The sequence below is a fragment of the Oncorhynchus gorbuscha genome, linkage group LG07 (genome assembly GCF_021184085.1).
Source record: "Oncorhynchus gorbuscha isolate QuinsamMale2020 ecotype Even-year linkage group LG07, OgorEven_v1.0, whole genome shotgun sequence".
Classification (NCBI taxonomy): Eukaryota; Metazoa; Chordata; class Actinopteri; order Salmoniformes; family Salmonidae; genus Oncorhynchus; species Oncorhynchus gorbuscha.
The window spans coordinates 14,144,029-14,169,028 of NC_060179.1; the positions used below are offsets into that span (position 1 = coordinate 14,144,029).

At 45.8% G+C, this 25,000-nt stretch overlaps 1 protein-coding gene across 1 annotated transcript in view; it reads left to right on the forward strand.

Annotated features, from left to right (window-relative positions):
- LOC124039498 (contactin-associated protein-like 2) overlaps positions 1-25,000 on the forward strand; it is a 424,109-nt gene that overhangs the window by 377,919 nt on the left and 21,190 nt on the right. The window contains exons 20-24 of the mRNA XM_046355525.1: positions 2,063-2,151; positions 4,577-4,724; positions 6,697-6,927; positions 7,561-7,694; positions 7,971-8,064. Coding sequence (XP_046211481.1) covers positions 2,063-2,151; positions 4,577-4,724; positions 6,697-6,927; positions 7,561-7,694; positions 7,971-8,064 — 696 coding nt within the window. The remainder of the gene's footprint in view (positions 1-2,062; positions 2,152-4,576; positions 4,725-6,696; positions 6,928-7,560; positions 7,695-7,970; positions 8,065-25,000) is intronic.

Sequence of the window (25,000 nt, forward strand, 5' to 3'; positions counted from 1 at the left end):
AGTTCTTCCATCACCTCCATACAGCCACGGGACCTATTGGTTTATGTTGGATCGGAGAGGAGCACTATGAAACTCCTGACTGTGTCTCTCTAGCAGATCATCAGCATGTGTCAGAGCAGTGAGGGTATTTGCCTGGTCGGGGGAAATTGAATCAGGCTCAGATGGGATCTACAGTGGGTGTGATTTGCATTCTAAAACTGGTGTTTAAACACAGAGGGGCAGGGGGGAAAACAGCCGGATATCTCACCTCGGTGGTTCCTACATGATTTGGGTTATTTACGTGTGATATTATTTGGTAATGAGTTATATTTTAAATGTTGATATTATATTGCATTATTTCAGAACTTTTCTGCATGTTTTTCATGTTTCTCTTTTTCTCTTTGTTGCATGCTCTCCTCGTCTCACCGTGTGTGTGACTGGCTCGGTCGCTTGCATGTGTGTGTTATGTGTGTGTGTGACTGGCTCGGTCGCTTGCATGTGTGTGTTATGTGTGTGTGTGACACGGTGTTTGTGATGCAACTCTCACAGGGAAGCCTGCTTCATTGACCTGCAAAGACAGTAGGTAACATTAACGTGTGAATATACTGAACAAAACTATAAACCCAACATGTAAAGTGTTGGTCCCATGTTTCATGAGCTGAAATAAAAGATCCCAGAAATGTTCCATACGCACAAAAAGCTTATTTCTCTCTAATTTTGGGCACAAATTTGTTTACATCCCTTTTAGTGAGCATTTCTCCTTTGCCAAGATAATCCATCCACCTGACAGGTGTGGCATATCAAGAAACTGATTTTAAAAAGCATGATATTTACACAGGTGCACCTTGTGCTGGGTACAATAAAAAGACACTCTAAAGTGTGCAGTATTATCACACAACACAATGCCTCAGATGTCTCAAGTTTAGAGAGCGTGCAATTGGCATGCTGACTGCAGGAATGTCCACCAGAGCTGTTGCCAGATAATTGAATGATAATTTCTCTACCATAAGCCACCTCCAACATCGTTTTAGAGAATCTGTCACCCAGGCAGCTGATGAAACTGAGGAGTATTTCTGTCTGTAACAAAGCCCCTTTGTGAGGAAAAACTCATTCTGATTGGCTGGGCCTGGCTCCCCAGTGGGTGGGCCTGGTCCCAAGTCATGTGAAATCCATAGATTAGGGCCTAATGAATTTATTTCAATTGAGTGACTTCCTTATATGAACTGTAACTCAGTAAAATTGAAGAAATTGTTGCATGTTGCATGTATATGTTTGCCAGTATAGAAACAGATGTATAATATACATAGCTATAGTTGATGACTTTCAGTTTATGTCCATGCAGTCTTTTCCATTTCATGCAGGGCCACTGGTAGGTCTTCTGGTCTGTGACCATGCTTGCTAATGTCTCTCCTGGCCTTGGTATGCACTGTGTGGCTCAGAGAGGGAAGGTATTCTACTGGATATTGTGTGTGAGGGTGTGTGTGTGTGGGGGGGGGGTGTATGAAAGTGGGGGTCTCCCCCTAGATAGTGCTGTCCTAATGAATATAATATGCTAGTTCATTAGTACATCATTACAGAGTCATTTACCTATGGAGGCAGCCAGAATGAGGCCAGGAGTGCACCACACACACACATTAACACACACACACACATTAACACACACACACATTAACACACACACACATTAACACACACACACATTAACACACACACACACATTAACACACACACACATTAACACACACACACATTAACACACACACACACATTAACACACACACACATTAACACACACTGGCACTCGACTTGAGTGGTGGGCAACTCCAGTCCTGGAGGGCCACAATGTCTGCCTGATGTCGATCTGGCTAAATGGGTGTGTGACATCTCCATCCAATCAGCCACACCATCAATTAAGTGCCCCGGTGAGGTTAAATAGGGCTGGAGAGCCTCTCCTCTGGCCTGTTAAGTCACTGCGACCATCAACAGTCATATATGCCCCAAGCTCAACCTCGAGGGAAAGTATCTCTATTCCTGGCACAAAATTCATATTATCTCTCTTTGTTCTCTCTCTCGCTGTCTCTAGGTGCAGCAGGGGGTCAGAGGGGGTTTCTGGGATGCATTCGCTCCCTCAGGATGAATGGTGTGACCCTTGACCTTGAAGAGAGGGCCAAGGTGACGATTGGTTGATTGATTTCCTTTATTTCATCATCTAAAAATACATCAAATTGTTCTCTTTACTAACGCAAATGAAGAGCATCCAAAAGTCAAACTCTCCCTATCTCTCTCTCTCCCTATCTCTCTCTCTCCCTATCTCTCTCTCTCCCTATCTCTCTCTCTCCCTATCTCTCTCTCTCCCTATCTCTCTCTCTCCCTATCTCTCTCTCTCCCTATCTCTCTCTCCATTTCCATCTCTCTCTCTCCCTATCTCTCTCTCTCCCTATCTCTCTCTCTCCCTATCTCTCTCTCTCCCTATCTCTCTCTCCATTTCCATCTCTCTCTCTCCCTATCTCTCTCTCCATTTCCATCTCTCTCTCCCTCCCTCTCTCTCCATTTCCATCTTTCTCTCTCCATCTCTCTCTCCATTTCCATCTCTCTCTCTCCATCCCTCTCTCTCCATTTCCATCTCTCTCTCTCCCTTTCCATCTCTCTCTCTCCCTCCCTCTCTCTCCATTTCCATCTCCCTCTCTCCCTATCTCTCTCTCTCCCTATCTCTCTCTCTCCCTATCTCTCTCTCCATTTCCATCTCTCTCTCTCCCTATCTCTCTCTCCATTTCCATCTCTCTCTCCCTCCCTCTCTCTCCATTTCCATCTTTCTCTCTCCATCTCTCTCTCCATTTCCATCTCTCTCTCTCCATCCCTCTCTCTCCATTTCCATCTCTCTCTCTCCCTTTCCATCTCTCTCTCTCCCTCCCTCTCTCTCCATTTCCATCTCCCTCTCTCCCTATCTCTCTCTCTCCCTATCTCTCTCTCTCCCTATCTCTCTCTCCATTTCCATCTCTCTCTCTCCCTATCTCTCTCTCCATTTCCATCTCTCTCTCCCTCCCTCTCTCTCCATTTCCATCTTTCTCTCTCCATCTCTCTCTCCATTTCCATCTCTCTCTCTCCATCCCTCTCTCTCCATTTCCATCTCTCTCTCTCCCTTTCCATCTCTCTCTCTCCCTCCCTCTCTCTCCATTTCCATCTCCCTCTCTCCCTATCTCTCTATCTCCATTTCCATCTCTCTCTCTCCCTCCCTCTCTCTCCATTTCCATCTCCCTCTCTCCATTTCCATCTCTCTCTCTCCCTTTCCATCTCTCTCTCTCCCTCCCTCTCTCTCCATTTCCATCTCCCTCTCTCCCTATCTCTCTATCTCCATTTCCATCTCTCTCTCTCCCTCCCTCTCTCTCCATTTCCAACTCCCTCTCTCTCTCTCTCTCTCTCTCTCTCCATCTCTCTCTCCCCCTACTCTCTCTCCCCATTTCCATCTCTCTCTCCATCTCTCCTCCATCTCTCTCCCCACTTCCATCTTTCTCTCTCCATCTCTCTATCCATTTCCATCTCTCTCTCCATCTCTCTCTCTCCATTTCCATCTCTCTCCCTATCTCTCTCCATCTCTCTCCCCATCTCTCTCTCGATATATCTCTCTCTTTCCCTCCCTCTCTCTCCATCTCTCTCTCTCCATTTCCATCTCTCTCTCCCTATCTCTCTCCATCTCTCTCTCCATCTCTCCCCCTACTCTCTCTCCCCATTTCCATCTCTCTCTCCATCTCTCCTCCATCTCTCTCCCCACTTCCATCTCTCTCTCCATCTCTCTATCCATTTCCATCTCTCTCTCCATCTCTCTCTCTCCATTTCCATCTCTCTCTCTCTCCCTATCTCTCTCCATCTCTCTCCCCATCCCTCCCTCTCCATCTCTCTCTCGATATATCTCTCTCTTTCCCTCCCTCTCTCTCCATCTCTCTCTCACCATTTCCATCTCTCTCTCTCCCTATCTCTCTCCATCTCTCTCCCCATCCCTCTCTCTCCATCTCTCTCTCGATATATCTCTCTCTTTCCCTCCCTCTCTCTCCATCTCTCTCTCCCCATTTCCATCTCTCTCTCCATCTCTCCTCCATCTCTCTCCCCACTTCCATCTTTCTCTCTCCATCTCTCTATCCATTTCCATCTCTCTCTCCATCTCTCTCTCCCCATTTCCATCTCTCTCTCCATCTCTCCTCCATCTCTCTCCCCACTTCCATCTTTCTCTCTCCATCTCTCTATCCATTTCCATCTCTCTCTCCATCTCTCTCTCTATACATTTCCATCTCTCTCTCACCCTATCTCTCTCCATCTCTCTCCCCATCCCTCTCTCTCCATCTCTCTCTCGATATATCTCTCTCTCCCTTTCTCTCTCTCCATCTCTCTCTCGCCATCTCTCTCCATTTCCATCTCTCTCATCTCCATCTCTCTTTCCATCTCTCTCTCTCAATCTCCATCCATCTCTCTTTCCATCTCTATCTCCATCTCATCCCTCTCTCTCCATCTCTCTCCATCTCCATCCCTCACTCTCCATATCTCTCTCTCCATCCCTCTCTCTCCATCTCTCTCTCTCCATCTCTATCCCTTTCTCTCTCTCTAGGTAACTCCAGGTGTAAAGCCAGGCTGTCAGGGTCATTGTACCAGTTATGGGATGTACTGCAGGAACGGAGGAAAGTGTGTGGAGAAATATAATGGCTACTCCTGTGACTGCACTGCCACGGCATACGATGGACCCTTCTGCACCAAAGGTGAGAGCTAATCGCTGAACCCTGAAATTACTGCTATGCTATTGGACGGTGTAACCAGCAGCCTTTGTTTACGGAGGAACGGCAACATTTACTCGGAAGTAAGAGTTGGTTTCTCTCAGTCGCAGTGAGACTTCATAGCAAGAAAGTTGACACATGAATGAATTTGTTTCCTAAACTTTAAGCTTGTTTTCCTGTGTTTTACTCCAGGCGGGGGTGACGACACTGGGAGTATGTGTCAGATGACAGCATGTGGGAATAGAAAACATAAAACAGGAATATGCAAAGTAGCTGACATGAAAGGACCTCCCCAGTGTTGTGTGTGTGAACTGAAAATGAAGTATTGAATGTAATGGAAACTAGTGTGTGCATGAGTGTGTGTGTTTATTTATCTACACGTGAGTGTGTGTTATGCCCTTCAGATACTCCAGAGGATCCTCTCCCCCTGCTCCCTCTGTTCTCCTGTCTGTGTCATATGAGTGCAGTCATAATATGAATAAGAATATTATCAGTCATAATTGCGAAAGCGTATTTCCATTATATCCCTATTTACACCTGGTTCCTGAGGTAGAATATTATTATCAGGACTGTTTCATTCTGCTGCTACTGTACTGCCATTCCATGGGGTCACAGACAGACAACTATGACTCCGAAATGAACAACACACACACACACCACTTACAACAGAGGGTGATGTTCTATTCTCATCAGCATCTCTGCTGCCTCTAGTTACAGACATATAGCGACCTCTCCCTCAATGTCAGTAAGACCAAGGAGCTGATCGTGGACTATAGGAGGAAAAAGAAAGAGAGCTTCAGGTTACTTTGGCGTTCTTGGGCACAGGGACTATTGTGGTCTGCTGGAAATTACAGACTGGGTCAAGGAGATGTCAGTGAAGACACTTGCCAGCTGGTCAGCGCATGTTCAGAGTACGTGACCTGGTAATCCGTCTGGCCCCTGCGGCCTTGTGAATGTTAATCTGTTTAAAGGTCTTGCTATGGAGGGCGTGATCACACAGTCATCCAGAACAGTTAGTGCTCTCATGCATAGTTCAGTGTTGCTAGACTCGAAGCGCGTAGAAAAGGTATTTAGCTCGTCTGATAGGTTCGCGTCACTGGGCAGCTCTCTGCTGGGTTTCCCTTTGTAATCTGTGATAGTTTACAAGTCCTGCCACCTCCGACGAGCCGTTGTAGTAGGATTCGATCTTAGTCCTATATTGACACTTTGCCTGTTTGATGGTTTGTCAGAGGGCGTGGCAGGATTTCTTATAAACGTCTGGATTCGTGTGCCGGTCCTTTAAAACAGCAGCTCTAGCCTTTAGCTCAGTGCGGATGTTGCCTGTAATCCATGGCTTCCTTGTATGTTAGGGGACGATGTCATCGATGCACTTATTAATGAAGCCAGTGACTAATGTCACCAGCTGTCAGAGCAGCTCACAGATCACTGCACCTGTACATAGTCCATCTGTAAACAGCCCATCTATCTGCCTACCTCATCCCCATGTACCATTCCAGTGTTTAATTGCTATATTGTAATTACTTCGCCACCATGGCCTATTTATTTCCTTAACTCCCTTATCTTACCTCATTTGCACTCACTGTATATAGACTTTTTGTTTTCTTTTCTTCTACTGTATTATTGACTGTATGTTTTGTTAATTCCATGTGTAACTCTGTGTTGTTGTATGTGTCGAATTGCTACGCTTTATCTTGGCCAGGTCGCAGTTGCAAATGAGAACTTGTTCTCAACTAGCCTACCTGGTTATATAAAGGTGAAATAAAAAATAAAATAAAAAATGTGGTATACTCCTCACTGTCATTGGCTGTATAGCTCCATTTTTGTGTATTTTATTTTATTCCTGTTGTGTTACTATTTCGAACTCTGCTTTGTTGGGAAGGTCTTGTAAGCAAGCGTTTCACGGTAAAGCCCCCACCAGTTGACCTTCTGCGTGTATGTGGTCTCTCCTCTCTCTAAGATGTGGGGGGCTTCTTTGAGGCGGGCACTCTGGTGAGATACAACTTCCTGTCAGAGGCAGCGGCAGCCAATCAGGACGCAAGGTTCCTTGCCCAACCTTTGACTGCACAGGAAGTGAATCTGACAGGAGAAGCAGTAGCGTTTAGCTTCAGTACGACCAACACACCAGCTATACTGCTGTACGTCAGCTCCAAGACACAAGACTACCTGGCTCTGGTGCTGCGGCAGAATGGTGAGACACTGACACATACAGACACAAGACTACCTGGGGCTACGGCAGAATGGTGAGACACTGACACATACAGACACAAGACTACCTGGGGCTACGGCAGAATGGTGAGACACTGACACATACAGACACAAGACTACCTGGGGCTACGGCAGAATGGTGAGACACTGACACATACAGACACAAGACTACCTGGTGCTACGGCAGAATGGTGAGACACTGACACATACAGACACAAGACTACCTGGTGCTACGGCAGAATGGTGAGACACTGACACATACAGACACAAGACTACCTGGTGCTACGGCAGAATGGTGAGACACTGACACATACAGACACAAGACTACCTGGTGCTACGGCAGAATGGTGAGACACTGACACATACAGACACACTTATCAACACAAACACACAGACACGTGGGCTCTGCCTCTCAGGTATGTTGCAGATGCATTATGTAAGGTCTCTCGTGTGTGTGTGTGTGTGTGTGTGTGTGTGTGTGTGTGTGTGTGTGTGTGTGTGTGTGTGTGTGTGTGTGTGTGTGTGTGTGTGTGTGTGTGTGTGTGTGTGTGTGTGTGTGTGTGTGTGTGTGTGTGTGTGTGTGTGTGTGTGTGTGTGTGTGTGTGTGTGTGTGTAGGAACTCTCCAGGTGCGGTACAACCTGGGTGGTCTCAAGGAGCCATTCACCATAGACGTGGACCAGCGTAACCTAGCCAACGGACAGCCACACACTATCAACATGTCCAGAATCAACAGGACTATCACCATACAGGTATGCACACACACACACACACACACACCTTCTCTCCGCCGTCCAAGCATTGTCTATGATGACTTCAGACATGTCCATTTCTAACCACAAGAGGGAGACAAAAGCCTCTCTAATTGTCACAGGACTTGAGGGATTTACAATGGCTTGATGCTTCATGGATATGAGAAAGCCCGTTTGTACAAAGATCCACAATGATGTTGATGATTGACTATGGAAATGGTTCAGTGGTTTGCATCATGATCTTCTCTCTCTCCCTCATGCTCTCTTCGTCTCCAGTTGGACCACTACCCCCCTGTCAGCTACTCTCTCCCAGAGGCATCAGACACACAGCTCAACCTGGTCAAGACATTGTTCCTGGGGAAGGTATTTGGTGAGTACAGGCATCGCATACGTGTATTTGACAGAGGTCTGCTTGGCCCTAGCAGAGAATGTAGGCCTATTCAGAGAGCAGCAACAGGAGCTGTATAGATGTATTGTAGTTGTGCTGTGTGTCCACTAGACGGAACTAGAAGACTGTTTTTCACCAGGACACAGTCATGGAAGAGGTCTATTGTTGCCAGACAGGGTTTTCACACATTTTAGTCTGGTTTGGTTTCTGTAACATGTTCAATGAGTACCTTTTGCTTCAGATGTAAATATGTTATTTAGAACAGGCATGCTCCTCTGTAGAATAATAGGGATTCATGTCAACTCTATACAAGACATTTGCAACATTCACAATGTTGTGCCCTCCTGAACAAGAATTTAGTGCAGTATAGTATTCCTTACTCCTGGTCATTGCTTTGATTTCCAATCCTCCTGGTTTCCATGACTCCTGGTTCTCCACGACTCCTGGTTTCCATGACTCCTGGTTCTCCACGACTCCTGGTTTCCATGACTCCTGGTTTCCATGACTCCTGGTTTCCATGACTCCTGGTTCTCCACGACTCCTGGTTTCCATGACTCCTGGTTTCCATGACTCCTGGTTTCCATGACTCCTGGTTCTCCATGACTCCTGGTTTCCATGACTCCTGGTTTCCACAACTCCTGGTTTACATGACTCCTGGTTTACATGACTCCTGGTTTACATGACTCCTGGTTTCCATGACTCCTGGTTTCCATAACTCCTGGTTTCCATGACTCCTGGTTTCCATGACTCCTGGTTTCCATGACTCCTGGTTTCCATGACTCCTGGTAGTCCTGCTCTGTTCTGGACTGGTGGCAGTCAGTGAGGTAGAAGGAATGGCTGAGTTCCCTTCCTAGCAAGATGTACAGCAGACTAATACCACAGGGAATAATGCCCCTTTCGTTGTCACACACGCTCATGCACACACACACACACACACACACACACACACACACACACACACACACACACACACACACACACACACACACACACACACACACACACACACACACACACACACACACACACACACACACACACACACACACACACACACACACACCAACATAACCCCATCTGGAACTGCAGAGCTGCCATTTTAAGAATGAAGGACACAACAGAGGCCAAACTCACCATCTCGCCCAGTTTGTATTTTCAAAACATAATTCATACACAATTATGTATTTCACAATCTGGATTTATTTCCAAAATGATTTTAGGCAACAACAAAAACACTAAAAACTAAAAATGATATGCTATATACAGAAAAGTGTGTTGAAATGCCGAAGTAGACAGGGGTCTCTTTGCAGTTCCCCTTGGTCCTCTCTGAAGTAGACAGGGGTCTCTTTGCAGTTCCCCTTGGTCCTCTCTGAAGTAGACAGGGGTCTCTTTGCAGTTCCCCTTGGTCCTCTCTGAAGTAGACAGGGGTCTCTTTGCAGTTCCCCTTGGTCCTCTCTGAAGTAGACAGGGGTCTCTTTGCAGTTCAGTTCTGACCAACATTCTGGCACACCACTCAGAAACAGCATATTCTTGCTCTCAATACTTGAAGAGGGAACTTTCAAAACCTTTGTCCATGGGAGGTTAGTGATTACAGTTTGATGTATGCAGATGATACAGTGATATATGTGCAAAGAGCAAACAACAAGCTGCACAAGAACTCACTACTGTAAATGGTCCAGGTTACAAAGTGGCTCAGTGACTCGTGTTTGCATCTCAATGTGGAAAGAACTGTCTGCATGTTCTTCACAAAGAGGGCAACAGATGCTACTGAGACAGATGTCTATGTGTCAGGGGAGAAGCTCCAGGTGGTATCTGATTTTAAGTACCTTGGCATCATACTTGATTCCAACCTTTCTTTTTAAAAGCATGTGAAAAAGGTAATTCAAATAACCAAATTCAACCTAGCTATTTTCAGATTTATACGAAATTGTTTGACTACAGAGGTAGCAAAACTGTACTTCAAATCTATGATACTCCCCCACTTAACATACTGCTTGACTAGTTGGGCCCAAGCTTGCTGTACAACATTAAAACCTATTCAGTCTGTCTACAAACAGGCTCTCAAAGTGCTTGATAGGAAGCCCAATAGCCATCATCAGTGTCACATCCTTAGAAAGCATGAGCTCTTGAGTTGGGAAAATCTTGTGCAATACACCGACGCATGCCTTGTATTCAAGATCCTTAATGACCTGGCTCCCCCTCCACTCAGTATTTTAGTTAAACAGAAAACCCAGACATATGGCAGCAGATCCACAAGGTCTGCCATGAGAGGTGACTGTATAGTTCCCTTAAGGAAAAGCACCTTTAGTAAATCCGCGTTCTCTGTGAGAGCTTCCCATGTCTGGAATACACTGCCATCAGACACACATAACTGCACCACATATCACACTTTCACAAAAGGCTTGAAGACATGGCTAAAGGTCAATCAGATTTGTGAACATGGTCCCTAGCTGTGTGTTGCTGCTTTCCATGTTGTCTGTTGTCTGTATCTTGTGAGGTGTGGAAACACTTTTTTGTCTTGCTGCTTTTTGTTCTATGTTGCTCTGTCTGTATGCTACATCTTGCTTGTCCTATGTTGCTCTGTCTGTATGCTACATCTTGCTTGTCCTATGTTGCTCTGTCTGTATGCTACGTCTTGCTTGTTCTATGTTGCTCTGTCTGTATGCTATGTCTTGCTTGTCCTATGTTGCTCTGTCTGTATGCTACGTCTTGCTTGTCCTATGTTGCTCTGTCTGTATGCTACGTCTTGCTTGTCCTATGTTGCTCTGTGTGTATGCTACGTCTTGCTTGTCCTATGTTGCTCTGTCTGTATGTTATGTCTTGCTTGTCCTATGTTGCTATGTCTTGCTTGTCCTATGATGCTACGTCTTGCTTGTCCTATGTTGCTCTGTCTGTATGCTACGTCTTGCTTGTCCTATGTTGCTCTGTCTGTATGCTTTGTCTTGCTTGTCCTATGTTGCTCTGTCTGTATGCTACGTCTTGCTTGTCCTATGTTGCTCTGTCTGTATGCTATGTATTGCTTGTCCTATGTTGCTATTGTCTATATTGTAATTGTTTTTAATAATCTGCCCAGGGACTGCAGTTGAAAATTAGCCGGCTGACTAAAACCGGCACTTTTACTGAAACGTTGATTAATGTGCACCGTCCCTGTAAAAATTAAAATGAACTCAACTCAACCATATCATATTAAGGGACATGGGCAGCTGTGAGGAGAAGGGTTTATTCTCCAGCTCTTTAACCGTTTTCCAGAACTTCTTGGGGTTAGACCCACAGAGAGATAACTGCTCCTTAAAGTAATTACCTTTGACCTTCTGGAAGCTCAGGCCTGAGTGCACTTATTTCACATTTGCTTCCGGCCTGAGGAGAGAAACATGAAAAGCGGTTGAGATCTGGTAGTTGGTGGGGAATTGTATACGGTAAATGACCTTATTAACCCTTCAGAAGACCTTGAAGGGTCCCACAAACTGGGGGCTCAGCTTCCGGCAGGGTAGGCAGAGCAGGAGTTTCCTGGTGGAGAGCCAGACGCGGTCACCAGGATGGACAGTGCGCTGGAGCCTCACGTGGGCGGCGGTTGTAAAACCATCAAAAAGGGAGAGATCATTTACAAAGTCTATGGACAGATGTGACCAAGGCTGCTTAGGCACAGGAAGGGGAAGTAGTTTTCCTGCTGGAGCGCGTCAGGGAGATTTGGAGTGGATACATACGGTGCAGGAGTTGACATAGTGGACCTTGATGACAGCTTTGCACACTCTTGGCATTCTCTCAATCAGCTTCACCTGAAATGTTTTTCCAACAGTCTTGAAGGAGTTCCCACATATGCTGAACACTTGTTGGCTGCTTTTCCTTCACTCTGTGGTTCAACTCATCCCAAACCATCTCAATTGGGTTGAGGTCGGGTGACTGTGGAGGCCAGGTCATCTGATGCAGCACTCCATCACTCTCCTTCTTGGTCAAATAGCCCTTACACAGGCTGGAGGTGTGTTGGGTCATTGTCCTGTTGAAAAACAAATGATAATCTCAGTACACCCAAACCAAATGGGATGGCGTATCGCTTCTGAATTCTGTGGTAGCCATGCTGGTTAAGTGTGCCTTGAATTCTAAATAAATCACAGACAGTGTCACCAGCAAAGCACCCCCATCACATCACACTTCCTCTTCCATGCTTCACCTTGGGAACCATACATACGGAGATCATCCGTTCACCTACTCTGTGTCTCACAGACACGGCGGTTGGAACCAAAAATCTCAAATTTGGACTCAGACCAGGGGCGGACTGAAACTACAATTCAGGCCAGGAATTTGACTCCAGCCAAGGCCACCCGGTACACGCAAACCACCAGACAGCTAATTTTGTAGTCCAACCCTATTTGTTGATGTAACGGGTACCAAACTAGTTATACATTTGGCCACTATGTTCATCTGGGAAGAAACGTATCCACATTACAAAACATTTGGGACTGACCAACAAGTAGCCTATCTGAACACTGAGTTTTGCTAGGTATGCTACGGCTATGGGTGCACCCTCAACTCACTAGGAATACACCAATCATAGCACATACAAATGTACAAGGCTAGACACACAAAACCATTAGCCTACACTGTTTAAAAAGAGAATGGGATATACAGAGTTCAAATGATGGAATGATTATCTTTATATTCCAGCGTATCAAAAGTATCAGAACACTTCACACACACATTCACCGAACGTGAACATAAGCTACAACAATGTATAATACAAAAGTTGAAAAAGCACTCCTCTACAAAAACATGTAGAATACAATGTTCACTCACTGATGTCCATAAGGCAAATAGCCCAAAGATAAATACATCTATACACTCAGTCAATGAAATTGAACATTGGCTACATAACTGCAAGTATAATATGAAAGTCCAAAAAACATGCCTCTACAAAAGCTTTAACTCACAGCAAATGTTCTTTCACCCTTGTCAGCCTGTTAAGGAAGAGTCATAGCAAAGCTACTTCAGAGTAACCCGGAAGTAATTACCACTAGTAAATCAGTAGGTGGCAATGATGTGATACGCATCCGTGAGCAGATTCTTCTGAGAGGAGAAGATAGCAGCATATCGGGCAGTTTTTACATGTAGAACAACTTCTGCTCACCAACTCCACACTTTCATCAGGATCCTCAAAGCTTTCCCATGATTCATCACTGGCGGAGGTGGTCCTGGTGTTGTACTCCTCCAATGCTGACTGTTTCAGTCTTCCCCACTGTTGTGCAAGGCAGATCAGTTCAGCCTGCAATGCCTCAACAGTGGCAGGCATGTTCATCAAATTCCAGTAAGCATTTGCTGAGCTCCTTCATGGCTGTCTTTGGAAGGCCCTTTTCTCTGATCTCAGGAAAATGCTTTGGTTTCATGCAGGAGACATCTGTACACAGCACTGCATCTGCTGCATAACGGCAGTGAATACTTTCAACAACAGTGTCCAGTACCACATTGTGGGTCTTGATTGTGTAATCCATGTCTGCATTAGCAATGGGCTCGTCTTCTGCCAACTCACCTGGTTTTCTCTTCTTTCTGTTTTTTGTTCTCTTCTCTGGGAGAGCAGTTTGAGCTTCGGCATCACAGTCGTGCTGCTCTTCCAGAATGACATTGGCTCACTCAACAAAGTTGTCTACTGCCGTCACCAAGTGCTGTGCTGTTACGATATCCATGCCACTTATTTGCAAGTATTTAGAGAGAGGGGACGTCTGCTCAAGAATCCTGAGAAAAACCTCAGCTGTAAGTACGATGTCATACTTTTAGGAGAGCATCCTAGTACCCTTGGGCCTTGCTTCGGGTGGCAGGTTTTATGGTCACATCCTTTTCAATTCAATTCTTTCCATAATGATGACCACATCTGTGTAAAGTGCACGGTCAGGCTTTGCAAAGCTTCCAAATACTTTCTTCAAGGCCTCGTCTTTGGCCCACAAGTGTGTTTCACCAATTACATCAAGCCGTCTGTACCTCCTGTCCTCACTGGTTTCCTCCCATAGCTTCATGAGCTTGTAGGAATCTCGAAAGAACACTGCAATGTCATTCAGTAGTGAGAAAAGGGATTGACTTGCCACAACAACCCCAGTGGTGTCAGTTAGCACAAGGTTGAGGACATGTGAGTAACACCACATGTGTACTTGGTTAGGAGACTCTCCTGTGAGTAAAGCCCCTGTATTGTCCCTGCATATTAGCTTCTCTGTCTGTTGCACTACCAACACACTGTTTGATATCTCTGTCCACTTTCTCGCGGGTCTGTTTCACAAGGTCTACAAAGTACTGTCCAGTTGATGACTCACAGTCATTGACCGCAATGAGTCTCTGGTGGACAACATCAGTGACGTATCGCAGAGCTACTGCACACTGGTCTTTGGATGTTCAATCCTGTGTGGGGCCCATTTGTATTGAGAACATCCCTGCCTTTCTTGCTTCAACAGCAACTGTCTGCTGAATCAACATTCTGATGACTTTAATGGCTTTATTTGCTGTTGTTTGGGACGTCATAGTTACCAAGGACCCTCTTCCTTTACTTCCCATCTGCTTCTTGCTCTACTCAATGCTCCACTAACATGCTCTTGTCGGCAGACATCATAATTGCTTAGCAACAATATAAGCTCAAGAAACATGCCATGATTGATGGCCATGTTTTCCAAGTTATATGCAGCTTCGTGTCTGTATTTTTCTGTAGCTAAGCCCACATTTACCAATAACTACAAACTCCTCAAAGAGTCAAAGGAGGCATGCAGGCCTGGAAACAGTTGTGTACTATATACCTGTTGGAGCGCGTGCAACACCCACCTGTAGCACGCGCTCCAGCAGGTATATCTCACTGGTCATCCCCAAAACCAACACCTCTTTCGGCCACCTTTCCACCCAGTTCTCTGCTACCAATGACTGGAACGAATTGCAAAAATCGCTGAAGTTGGAGACTTACTGTATGTTCCTTTTTATGGCATAGAAGGCCCTTCTTGCCTTGTCTCTCAGATCATTCACAGCTTTGTGGAAGTTACCTGTGGCGCTGATGTTTAGGCCAAGGTATGTATAGTTTTTTGTGTGCTCTAGGGCAACAGTGTCTAGATGGAATTTGTATTTGTGGTCCTGGCGACTGGACCTTTTTTGGAACACCATTATTTTGGTCTTACTGAGATTTACTGTCAGGGTCCAGGTCTGACAAAATCTGTGCATAAGATCTAGGTGCTGCTGTAGGCCCTCTTTGGTGGGTGACAGAAGCACCAGATCATCAGCAAACAGTAGACATTTGACTTCGGATTCTAGTAGGGTGAGGCTGGGTGCTGTAGACTTTTCTAGTGCCCGCGCCAATTCGTTGATATATATGTTGAAGAGGGTGGGGCTTAAGCTGCATCCCTGTCTCACCCCACGACCCTCTCTCTCTCTCGCTCTCGCTCTCTCTCTCTCTCTCTCTCTCTCTCTCTCTCTCTCTCGCTCTCTCTCTCTCTCTCTCTCTCTCTCTCTCTCTCTCTCTCTCTCTCTCTCTCTCTCTCTCTCTCTCTCTCTCTCTCTCTCTCTCTCTCTCTCTCTCTCTCTCTCTCTCTCTCTCTGCACATCCGGTTGCTCTGCAGAATGAGATTAACATTGTAAATAACCTAAACTTGTATAACTTGTGCAGTCATAAATTGTATGCCCCCCGGTTTCAGTCCTACTGATAATCTCATAAATAAAGCACATATTCATCTGAAATCATAGTCTACATGTTTAGGTTTGTGCTCTTCAGTTCTACCTGAAGGTTTCTGCTCTGAGTCTGACTCTGAACTGAGCACCACCTCCAGTTCTGCAGGAGCACCTGAAGCTCTAGTGCTGCTGCTGCTTCCTTCTCCACCTCTCTAGTGCTGTCATGTTTGTCATTTATTATCATGTCTTGTCCCTGTGCTCCCCATGCTATTCGTTTCCCTCTGCTGGTCTTATTTGGTTCTTTCCCTCCTATCCCTCTCTCTCCCCCTCCCTCTCTCACTCTCTCGCTCTCTCTTCTCTCTATCGTTCCGTTCCTGCTCCCAGCTGTTCCTATTCCCCTAATCATCATTTAGTCTTCCCACACCTGTTCCCGATCCTTTCCCCTGATTAGACTCCCTATTTATTCCTTTGTAATCCGTTCCTGTTCCGTCGGTTCCTTATATTGTATATTCCATGCTGTGATTGCGTTTCGCCCTGTCCTGTCGTGTTTTTTGCCGTGATTGTGTATCACCCTGTTCTGTCGTGTTTTGTGCCTTCATCAGACGCTGCGTGTGAGCAGGTGTCTCAGTCGACTACGGCCTGCGCCTACCCGAAGCGACCTGCAGTCTGTGGCCGCTTCTCCAGTTGTTTTCCCCTCTACAAATCTAGAGGATGTCAGTTATTCCGTTTTGAACATTATTAAACTCTGTTTCTGTTAAGTCGCTTTTGGGTCCTCTTTTACCTGCATGACAGAAGGAACCGACCAAGGAATGGACCCAGCGACTTCAGACGCTCGTTACACTGCCGTCGAGTTCCAAGGAGCCATGCTCGGCAGACACGAGCAGGAATTGTCTGCTGCTCGCCATGCCGTGGAGAACCTGGCCGCTCAGGTTTCCGACCTCTCTGGACAGTTCCAGAGTCTACGTCTCGTGCCACCTGTTACTCCCTGGCCTGCCGAGCCTCCAGAACCCAGGGTTAATAACCCACCTTGCTACTCCGGGCAGCCCACTGAGTGCCGCTCCTTTCTCACGCAGTGTGAGATTGTGTTCTCTCTCCAACCCCACACATACTCTAGAGAGAGCTCGGGTTGCTTACGTCATTTCACTCCTTACTGGCCGGGCTCGAGAATGGGGCACAGCTATCTGGGAGGCAAGGGCTGATTGCTCTAACAGATTCCAGAACTTTAAAGAGGAGATGATTCGGGTTTTTGACCGTTCAGTTTTTGGTGAGGAGGCTTCCAGGGCCCTGGCTTCCTTATGCCAAGGTGAACGGTCCATAACGGATTATTCCATTGAGTTTCGCACTCTTGCTGCCTCTAGTGAGTGGAACGAGCCGGCGCTGCTCGCTCGTTTTCTGGAGGGACTCCACGCAGCGGTTAAGGATGAGATTCTCTCCCGGGAGGTTCCTTCAGATGTGGACTCTTTGATTGCTCTCGCCATCCGCATAGAACGACGGGTAGATCTTCGTCACCGGGCTCGTGGAAGAGAGCTCGCATCAACGGTGTTTCCCTGCTCCGCATCGCAACCATCTCCCTCCTCTGGCTTTGAGACTGAGCCCATGCAGCTGGGAGGGATTCGCATCTCGAATAAGGAGAGGGAACGGAGGATCACCAACCGCCTGTGCCTCTATTGCGGAGTTGCTGGACATTTTGTTAATTCATGTCCAGTAAGAGGCCAGAGCCCATCAGTAAGCGGAGGGCTACTGGTGAGCGCTACTACTCAGTCCTCTTCATCTAGATCTTGTACTACTATGTCGGTCCATCTACGCTGGACCGGTTGGGTGCTACATGCAGTGCCTTGATTGACTCTGGGGCTGAGGGTTGTTTCATGGACGAAGCATGGGTTCGGAAACATAACATTCCTTTCAGACCGTTAGACAAGCCTACGCCCATGTTTGCCTTAGATGGTAGTCATCTTCCCAGTATCAAATTTGAGACACTACCTTTAACTCTCACAGTATCTGGTAACCACAGTGAGACTATTTCTTTTTTGATTTTCCGTTCACCGTTTACACCTGTTGTTTTGGGTCATCCCTGGCTAGTATGTCATAATCCTTCTATTAATTGGTCTAGTAATTCTATCCTATCCTGGAACGTTTCTTGTCATGTGAAGTGTTTAATGTCTGCCATCCCTCCCGTTTCTTCTCTCCCTACTTCTCAGGAGGAACCTGGCGATTTGACAGGAGTGCCGGAGGAATATCATGATCTGCGCACGGTCTTCAGTCGGTCCCGAGCCAACTCCCTTCCTCCTCACCGGTCGTATGATTGTAGTATTGATCTCCTTCCAGGGACCACGCCTCCTCGAGGTAGACTATACTCTCTGTCGGCTCCCGAACGTAAGGCTCTCGAGGATTATTTGTCTGTGTCTCTTGACGCCGGTACCATAGTGCCTTCTTCTTCTCCGGCCGGGGCGGGGTTCTTTTTGTTAAGAAGAAGGACGGTACTCTGCGCCCCTGCGTGGATTATCGAGGGCTGAATGACATAACGGTTAAGAATCGTTATCCGCTTCCCCTTATGTCATCAGCCTTCGAGATTCTGCAGGGAGCCAGGTGCTTTACTAAGTTGGACCTTCGTAACGCTTACCATCTCGTGCGCATCAGAGAGGGGGACGAGTGGAAAACGGCGTTTAACACTCCGTTAGGGCATTTTGAGTACCGGGTTCTGCCGTTCGGTCTCGCCAATGCGCCAGCTGTTTTTCAGGCATTAGTTAATGATGTTCTGAGAGACATGCTGAACATTTTTGTTTTTGTCTATCTTGACGATATCCTGATTTTTCTCCGTCACTCGAGATTCATGTTCAGCACGTTCGACGTGTTCTACAGCGCCTTTTAGAGAATTGTCTCTACGTAAAGGCTGAGAAGTGCTCTTTTCATGTCTCCTCCGTTACTTTTCTCGGTTCCGTTATTTCCGCTGAAGGCATTCAGATGGATTCCGCTAAGGTCCAAGCTGTCAGTGATTGGCCCGTTCCAAGGTCACGTGTCGAGTTGCAGCGCTTTTTAGGTTTCGCTAATTTCTATCGGCGTTTCATTCGTAATTTCGGTCAAGTTGCTGCCCCTCTCACAGCTCTTACTTCTGTCAAGACGTGTTTTAAGTGGTCCGGTTCCGCCCAGGGAGCTTTTGATCTTCTAAAAGAACGTTTACGTCCGCTCCTATCCTCGTTACTCCTGACGTCACTAGACAATTTATTGTCGAGGTTGACGCTTCAGAGGTAGGCGTGGGAGCCATTCTATCCCAGCGCTTCCAGTCTGACGATAAGGTTCATCCTTGCGCTTATTTTTCTCATCGCCTGTCGCCATCTGAGCGCAACTATGATGTGGGTAACCGTGAACTGCTCGCCATCCGCTTAGCCCTAGGCGAATGGCGACAGTGGTTGGAGGGGGCGACCGTTCCTTTTGTCGTTTGGACAGACCATAAGAACCTTGAGTACATCCGTTCTGCCAAACGACTTAATGCCCGTCAAGCTCGTTGGGCGTTGTTTTTCGCTCGTTTCGAGTTTGTGATTTCTTACCGTCCGGGTAGCAAGAACACCAAGCCTGATGCCTTATCCCGTCTGTTTAGTTCTTCTGTGGCTTCTACTGATCTCGAGGGGATTCTTCCTTATGGGCGTGTTGTCGGGTTGACAGTCTGGGGAATTGAAAGACAGGTTAAGCAAGCACTCACGCACACTGCGTCGCGCGCTTGTCCTAGTAACCTCCTTTTCGTTCCTGTTTCCACTCGTCTGGCTGTTCTTCAGTGGGCTCACTCTGCCAAGTTAGCTGGTCATCCCGGTGTTCGAGGCACTCTTGCGTCTATTCGCCAGCGCTTTTGGTGGCCGACTCAGGAGCGTGACACGCGCCGTTTCGTGGCTGCGTGTTCAGACTGCGCGCAGAAGAAGTCTGGTAATTTTTTTCTGCTTCTGCTCCTGGTCTTGCTGGGTCTCAGTCTGTTCCCTGCCATCGCATCTCTCCTGTTCTTGTCCCTGCCCTTGCTGTGTCTCAGTCTGTCCCTAGTTCTCATTTTTTTTTTAGAGTAGTACCCTAGTTTCCCTTTTTATCGTTTTTCGTTACGGTCCTGAGGAGAGGAGTGGGGTTCTTTCTCGGGACGTGCTGGACCGTTTGATCTATGATTTCCTCCGTTGCTGCCAGTGTTCCTCCTCGAGAGCGCCAGGAGGCGCTCGGTGAGTGGGGGGGTACTGTCATGTTTGTCATTTATTATCATGTCTTGTCCCTGTGCTCCCCATGCTATTCGTTTCCCTCTGCTGGTCTTATTTGGTTCTTTCCCTCCTATCCCTCTCTCTCCCCCTCCCTCTCTCACTCTCTCGCTCTCTCTTCTCTCTATCGTTCCGTTCCTGCTCCCAGCTGTTCCTATTCCCCTAATCATCATTTAGTCTTCCCACACCTGTTCCCGATCCTTTCCCCTGATTAGACTCCCTATTTATTCCTTTGTAATCCGTTCCTGTTCCGTCGGTTCCTTATATTGTATATTCCATGCTGTGATTGCGTTTCGCCCTGTCCTGTCGTGTTTTTTGCCGTGATTGTGTATCACCCTGTTCTGTCGTGTTTTGTGCCTTCATCAGACGCTGCGTGTGAGCAGGTGTCTCAGTCGACTACGGCCTGCGCCTACCCGAAGCGACCTGCAGTCTGTGGCCGCTTCTCCAGTTGTTTTCCCCTCTACAAATCTAGAGGATGTCAGTTATTCCGTTTTGAACATTATTAAACTCTGTTTCTGTTAAGTCGCTTTTGGGTCCTCTTTTACCTGCATGACAAGTGCTGCTACTGCTTCCTTCTCCACCTCTCTAGTGCTGCTGCTGCTTCCTTCTCCACCTCTCTAGTGCTGCTGCTGCTTCCTTCTCCACCTCTCTAGTGCTGCTGCTGCTTCCTTCTCCACCTCTCTAGTGCTGCTGCTGCTTCCTTCTCCACCTCTCTAGTGCTGCTGCTGCTTCCTTCTCCACCTCTCTAGTGTTGCTGCTGCTTCCTTCTCCACCTCTCTAGTGCTGCTGCTGCTTCCTTCTCCACCTCTCTAGTGCTGCTGGTGCTTCCTTCTCCACCTCTCTAGTGCTGCTGCTGCTTTCTTCTCCACCTTTACAAAGAAAATATTATATTATCATACTATCATTAGTGTATCAGTAGACTACATTAAGAGTGGTCTCTTAATTTGTAGTGGTCTCTTAATTTGAGTGGTCTCTTAATTTGTAGTGGTCTCTTAATTTGGAGTGGTCTCTTAATTTGGCGTGGTCTCTTAATTTGGCGTGGTCTCTTAATTTGGAGTGGTCTCTTAATTTGGCGTGGTCTCTTAATTTGGAGTGGTCTCTTAATTTGGTGTGGTCTCTTAATTTGGAGTGGTCTCTTAATTTGGCGTGGTCTCTTAATTTGGAGTGGTGTCTTCATTTGTAGTGGTCTCTTCATTTGTAGTGATCTTCATCGACCAGGCCCTCGCATCCTCCCTGAACTTAACTTCATTCCCGCTCTCCTCTCCTGCCCTGGATACACGACCATTGGGATCTGGCACTATTTGTCTCCAGCGATGCAGCTCTGCCGCGGAGAGGTGTGTGGCCCCTATACCTCCATGGGTTCAGGCTCTGCCTCAGTACAGCCAAAGGAGAGGGGCGAGGGGCAAGGTGGACACCGGCGCTCCAGAAGAAGATTGTCTAGACGGATGGCCATCGCGATGAGAGTGTTAAAGGAAATATTGTCATCCCGACATGCCAACTCCATCTGGACCTCCTCGCACAGTCCACTGAGGAATAGAATGTGGAGCGCCGGGTCATTCCTTCCGCTGGAGGCTGCCACAGCCCAAAAGGTAGTTTAATAATGAGAATAAGCAGATTGCTAAACAACCATTTTGAGGTCGTGCCATATATTTTAAGTCAAAATTGTAACTCGGCCATTCAGGAATATTCACTGTCTTCTTGGTAAGCAACTCCAGTGTAGATTTGGCCTTGTGTTTTAGGTTATTGTCCTGCTGAAAGGTGAATTCGTCTCCCAGTGTCTGGGGGACAGCAGACTGAACCAGGTTTTCCTCTAGGATTTTGCCTGTGCTTAGCTACATTCCATTTCTTTTATCCTGAAAAACTCCTCAGTCCTTCACGATTCCAAGCATACCCATAACATGATGCAGCCACTACTATGCTTGAAAATATGGACAGTGGTTCTATTTTGTATTGGAATTGACACAATTGACACAAACATAACACTTTGTATTCAGGGCAAAACGTGAATTGCTTTGCCAATTTGTTTGCAGTATTACTTTAGTGCCTTGTTGCAAATAGGGTACATGTTTTGGAATATTTTTTATTCTGTACAGGCTTCCTTAATTTCATTCTGTCAATTAGATTAGTATTGTGGAGTAACTACAATGTTGTTGATCCATCCTCAGGTTTCTCCTATCACAGTCAATTAAACTCTGCAACTGTTTTAAAGCCTGTTAGCACCAGGCATTTCATTAGAAAGCAGGAACAGCAGGCACAGCCTGTCATGCTAGTTACCTAGCTAATCAACTTGCTAGCTAGTTTGCTAACTTATCTAGCCAGCTAAGTGAGGAAACGTGACTATGACATGACTGTTTGCAATGTGCATAGCAGGTTTGATTTGTTTTCGATTATTATTATCTACATGTTAAAACAAGCTGGCAAACTACTCGCCGTAAAAACAACATCCGCTAGCTAGCTACTCCCACTCACGTTGAGATCTCGGGCTGAATAATAGTCTTCAATGTTAATATTCTCCTTCAATGTGCCGCTCAAGTAAGCTTAGAACGCCCTCTTTGGGGCAAACACTGAAAAATTAAAAGACTGGCTTTCAGGATCTTATAGCTCAATGGTTGGAAAGATGAAATAGGAAGCAGAAGAGGGGGAGAAAGACAATAAGAGGAGATTCAGAGGAGCAGAGGGTCAGGGTGAAACTAGAGACAGAAAAATATTCCAAATGTGTGGTGTTAGTCATCAGAAGGATTTGAAAGTGTGTGTGTATATGCTATAAGCAGTATAATGGAATAATGCTTTTTATTTATTTATTATTATCTCTGTTTATGTGTGTCGTTCCTGTAAGGCGGTCATGTCTAAGAGTGTTGAATGGCACATCATTTCCCAATACATAGAGAGAGAGAGAAAGCCATCACCTACAGAGAGATGAACCTAGAGACGAGTCCCATAAGCAAGCTGGTCCTGGGGCTCTGTTCACAAACACAAACAGACCCCACAGAGCCCCAGGACAGCAACACAATTAGACCTTTCCAAATCATGAGAAAATAAAAAGATAATTACTAAACAGAATTGACAAAAAAAACTGAGCAAACTAGAATGCTGTTTGGCCCTAAACAGAGAGTAAACAGTGGCAGAATACCTGACCACTGTGACTGACCCAAACTTAAGGAAAGCTTTGATTGTGTACAGCCTCAGTGAGCATAACCTTGCTATTGAGAAAGGCCGTCGTAGGCAGACCTGGCTCTCAAGAGAAGACAGGCTATGTGCACACTGCCCACAAAATGCATTTCCTAACCTCCTGCCCAATGTATGACCATATTAGAGACACATATTTCCCTCTGATTACAAAGATTCACAAAGAATTAGAAAACAAACCCGATTTTGATAAACTCCCATATCTACTGGGTGAAATACCACATTGTGACATCACAGCAGCAAGATGTGTGACCTGTTGCAACAAGAAAAGGGCAACCAGTGAAGAACAAACACCACTGTAAATACAACCCATATTTATGTTTATTTATTTTCCCTTTTGTACTTTAACCATTTGCACATCGTTACAACACCATATACTTAATATGACATTTGTAATGTCTTTATTCTTTTGGAACTTCTGTTCATTTTTATTGTTTATTTCACTTTTGTATATTATCTACTTCACTTGCTTAGGCAATGTTAACATATGTTTCCCATGCCAATAAAGCCGCTTGAATTGAGAGAGAGAGAGAGAGAGAGAGAGAGAGAGAGAGAGAGAGAGAGAGAGAGAGAGAGAGAGAGAGAGAGAGAGAGAGACAGAGAGAGAGAGAGAGAGAGACAGAGAGAGAGACAGAGAGAGAGACAGAGAGACAGAGAGAGAGAGAGAGAGAGAGAGAGAGAGAGAGGGAGAGAGGGAGAGAGGGAGAGAGAAAGAGAGATTATCTCTCCCCACTGAGAACACTGTGACACAGGTAGAGACAGACTATCCATATTTAGAAACACATGTTCAGATGTAGGATCTTAATTTGATCACCCTGTTGCAGGAAATGTTAACCTTGTAGTGCATTTGAGGTTTAAAAAGGCTTCTGTTTGTCATTTTCTCTTATGAAAATATATCAACCCCTACAAAAATGTCCATTAATTATAATCCACAGAATAATTCACATTTCCTGTTGCTGAAGGATTGTTTTCCTGCTGTAACAAACTGGCTCAAATTAAGATCCCACGTCTGTGGAAACTGTGAGTTCATTTAGATAAAAGCACTTTGTAAAGGACAATATTTTAATCCAATGACGAAAATGTCTGCTCACTGTGTTGTTCCTCCCACAGGTGATTATTTTACGTGTTCAGCCCTTTTATTGAAGGTATATTTCCCTCATAGTGTCTGGTTATCTTTTATAGACCTCATAGTGTCTGGTTATCTTTTATAGACCTCATAGTGTCTGGTTATCTTTTATAGACCTCATAGTGTCTGGTTATCTTTTATAGACCTCATAGTGTCTGGTTATCTTTTATAGACCTCATAGTGTCTGGTTATCTTTTGTAGACCTAATAGTGTCTGGTTATCTTTTGTAGACCTCATAGTGTCTGGTTATCTTTTGTAGACCTCATAGTGTCTGGTTATCTTTTATAGACCTCATAGTGTCTGGTTATCTTTTGTAGACCTCATAGTGTCTGGTTATCTTTTATAGACCTCATAGTGTCTGGTTATCTTTTGTAGACCTCATAGTGTCTGGTTATCTTTTGTAGACCTCATAGTGTCTGGTTATCTTTTGTAGACCTCATAGTGTCTGGTTATCTTTTGTAGACCTCATAGTGTCTGGTTATCTTTTATAGACCTCATAGTGTCTGGTTATCTTTTGTAGACCTCATAGTGTCTGGTTATCTTTTGTAGACCTCATAGTGTCTGGTTATCTTTTATAGACCTCATAGTGTCTGGTTATCTTTTGTAGACCTCATAGTGTCTGGTTATCTTTTGTAGACCTCATAGTGTCTGGTTATCTTTTATAGACCTCATAGTGTCTGGTTATCTGGTTTTGTAGACCTCATAGTGTCTGGTTATCTTTTGTAGACCTCATAGTGTCTGGTTATCTTTTATAGAC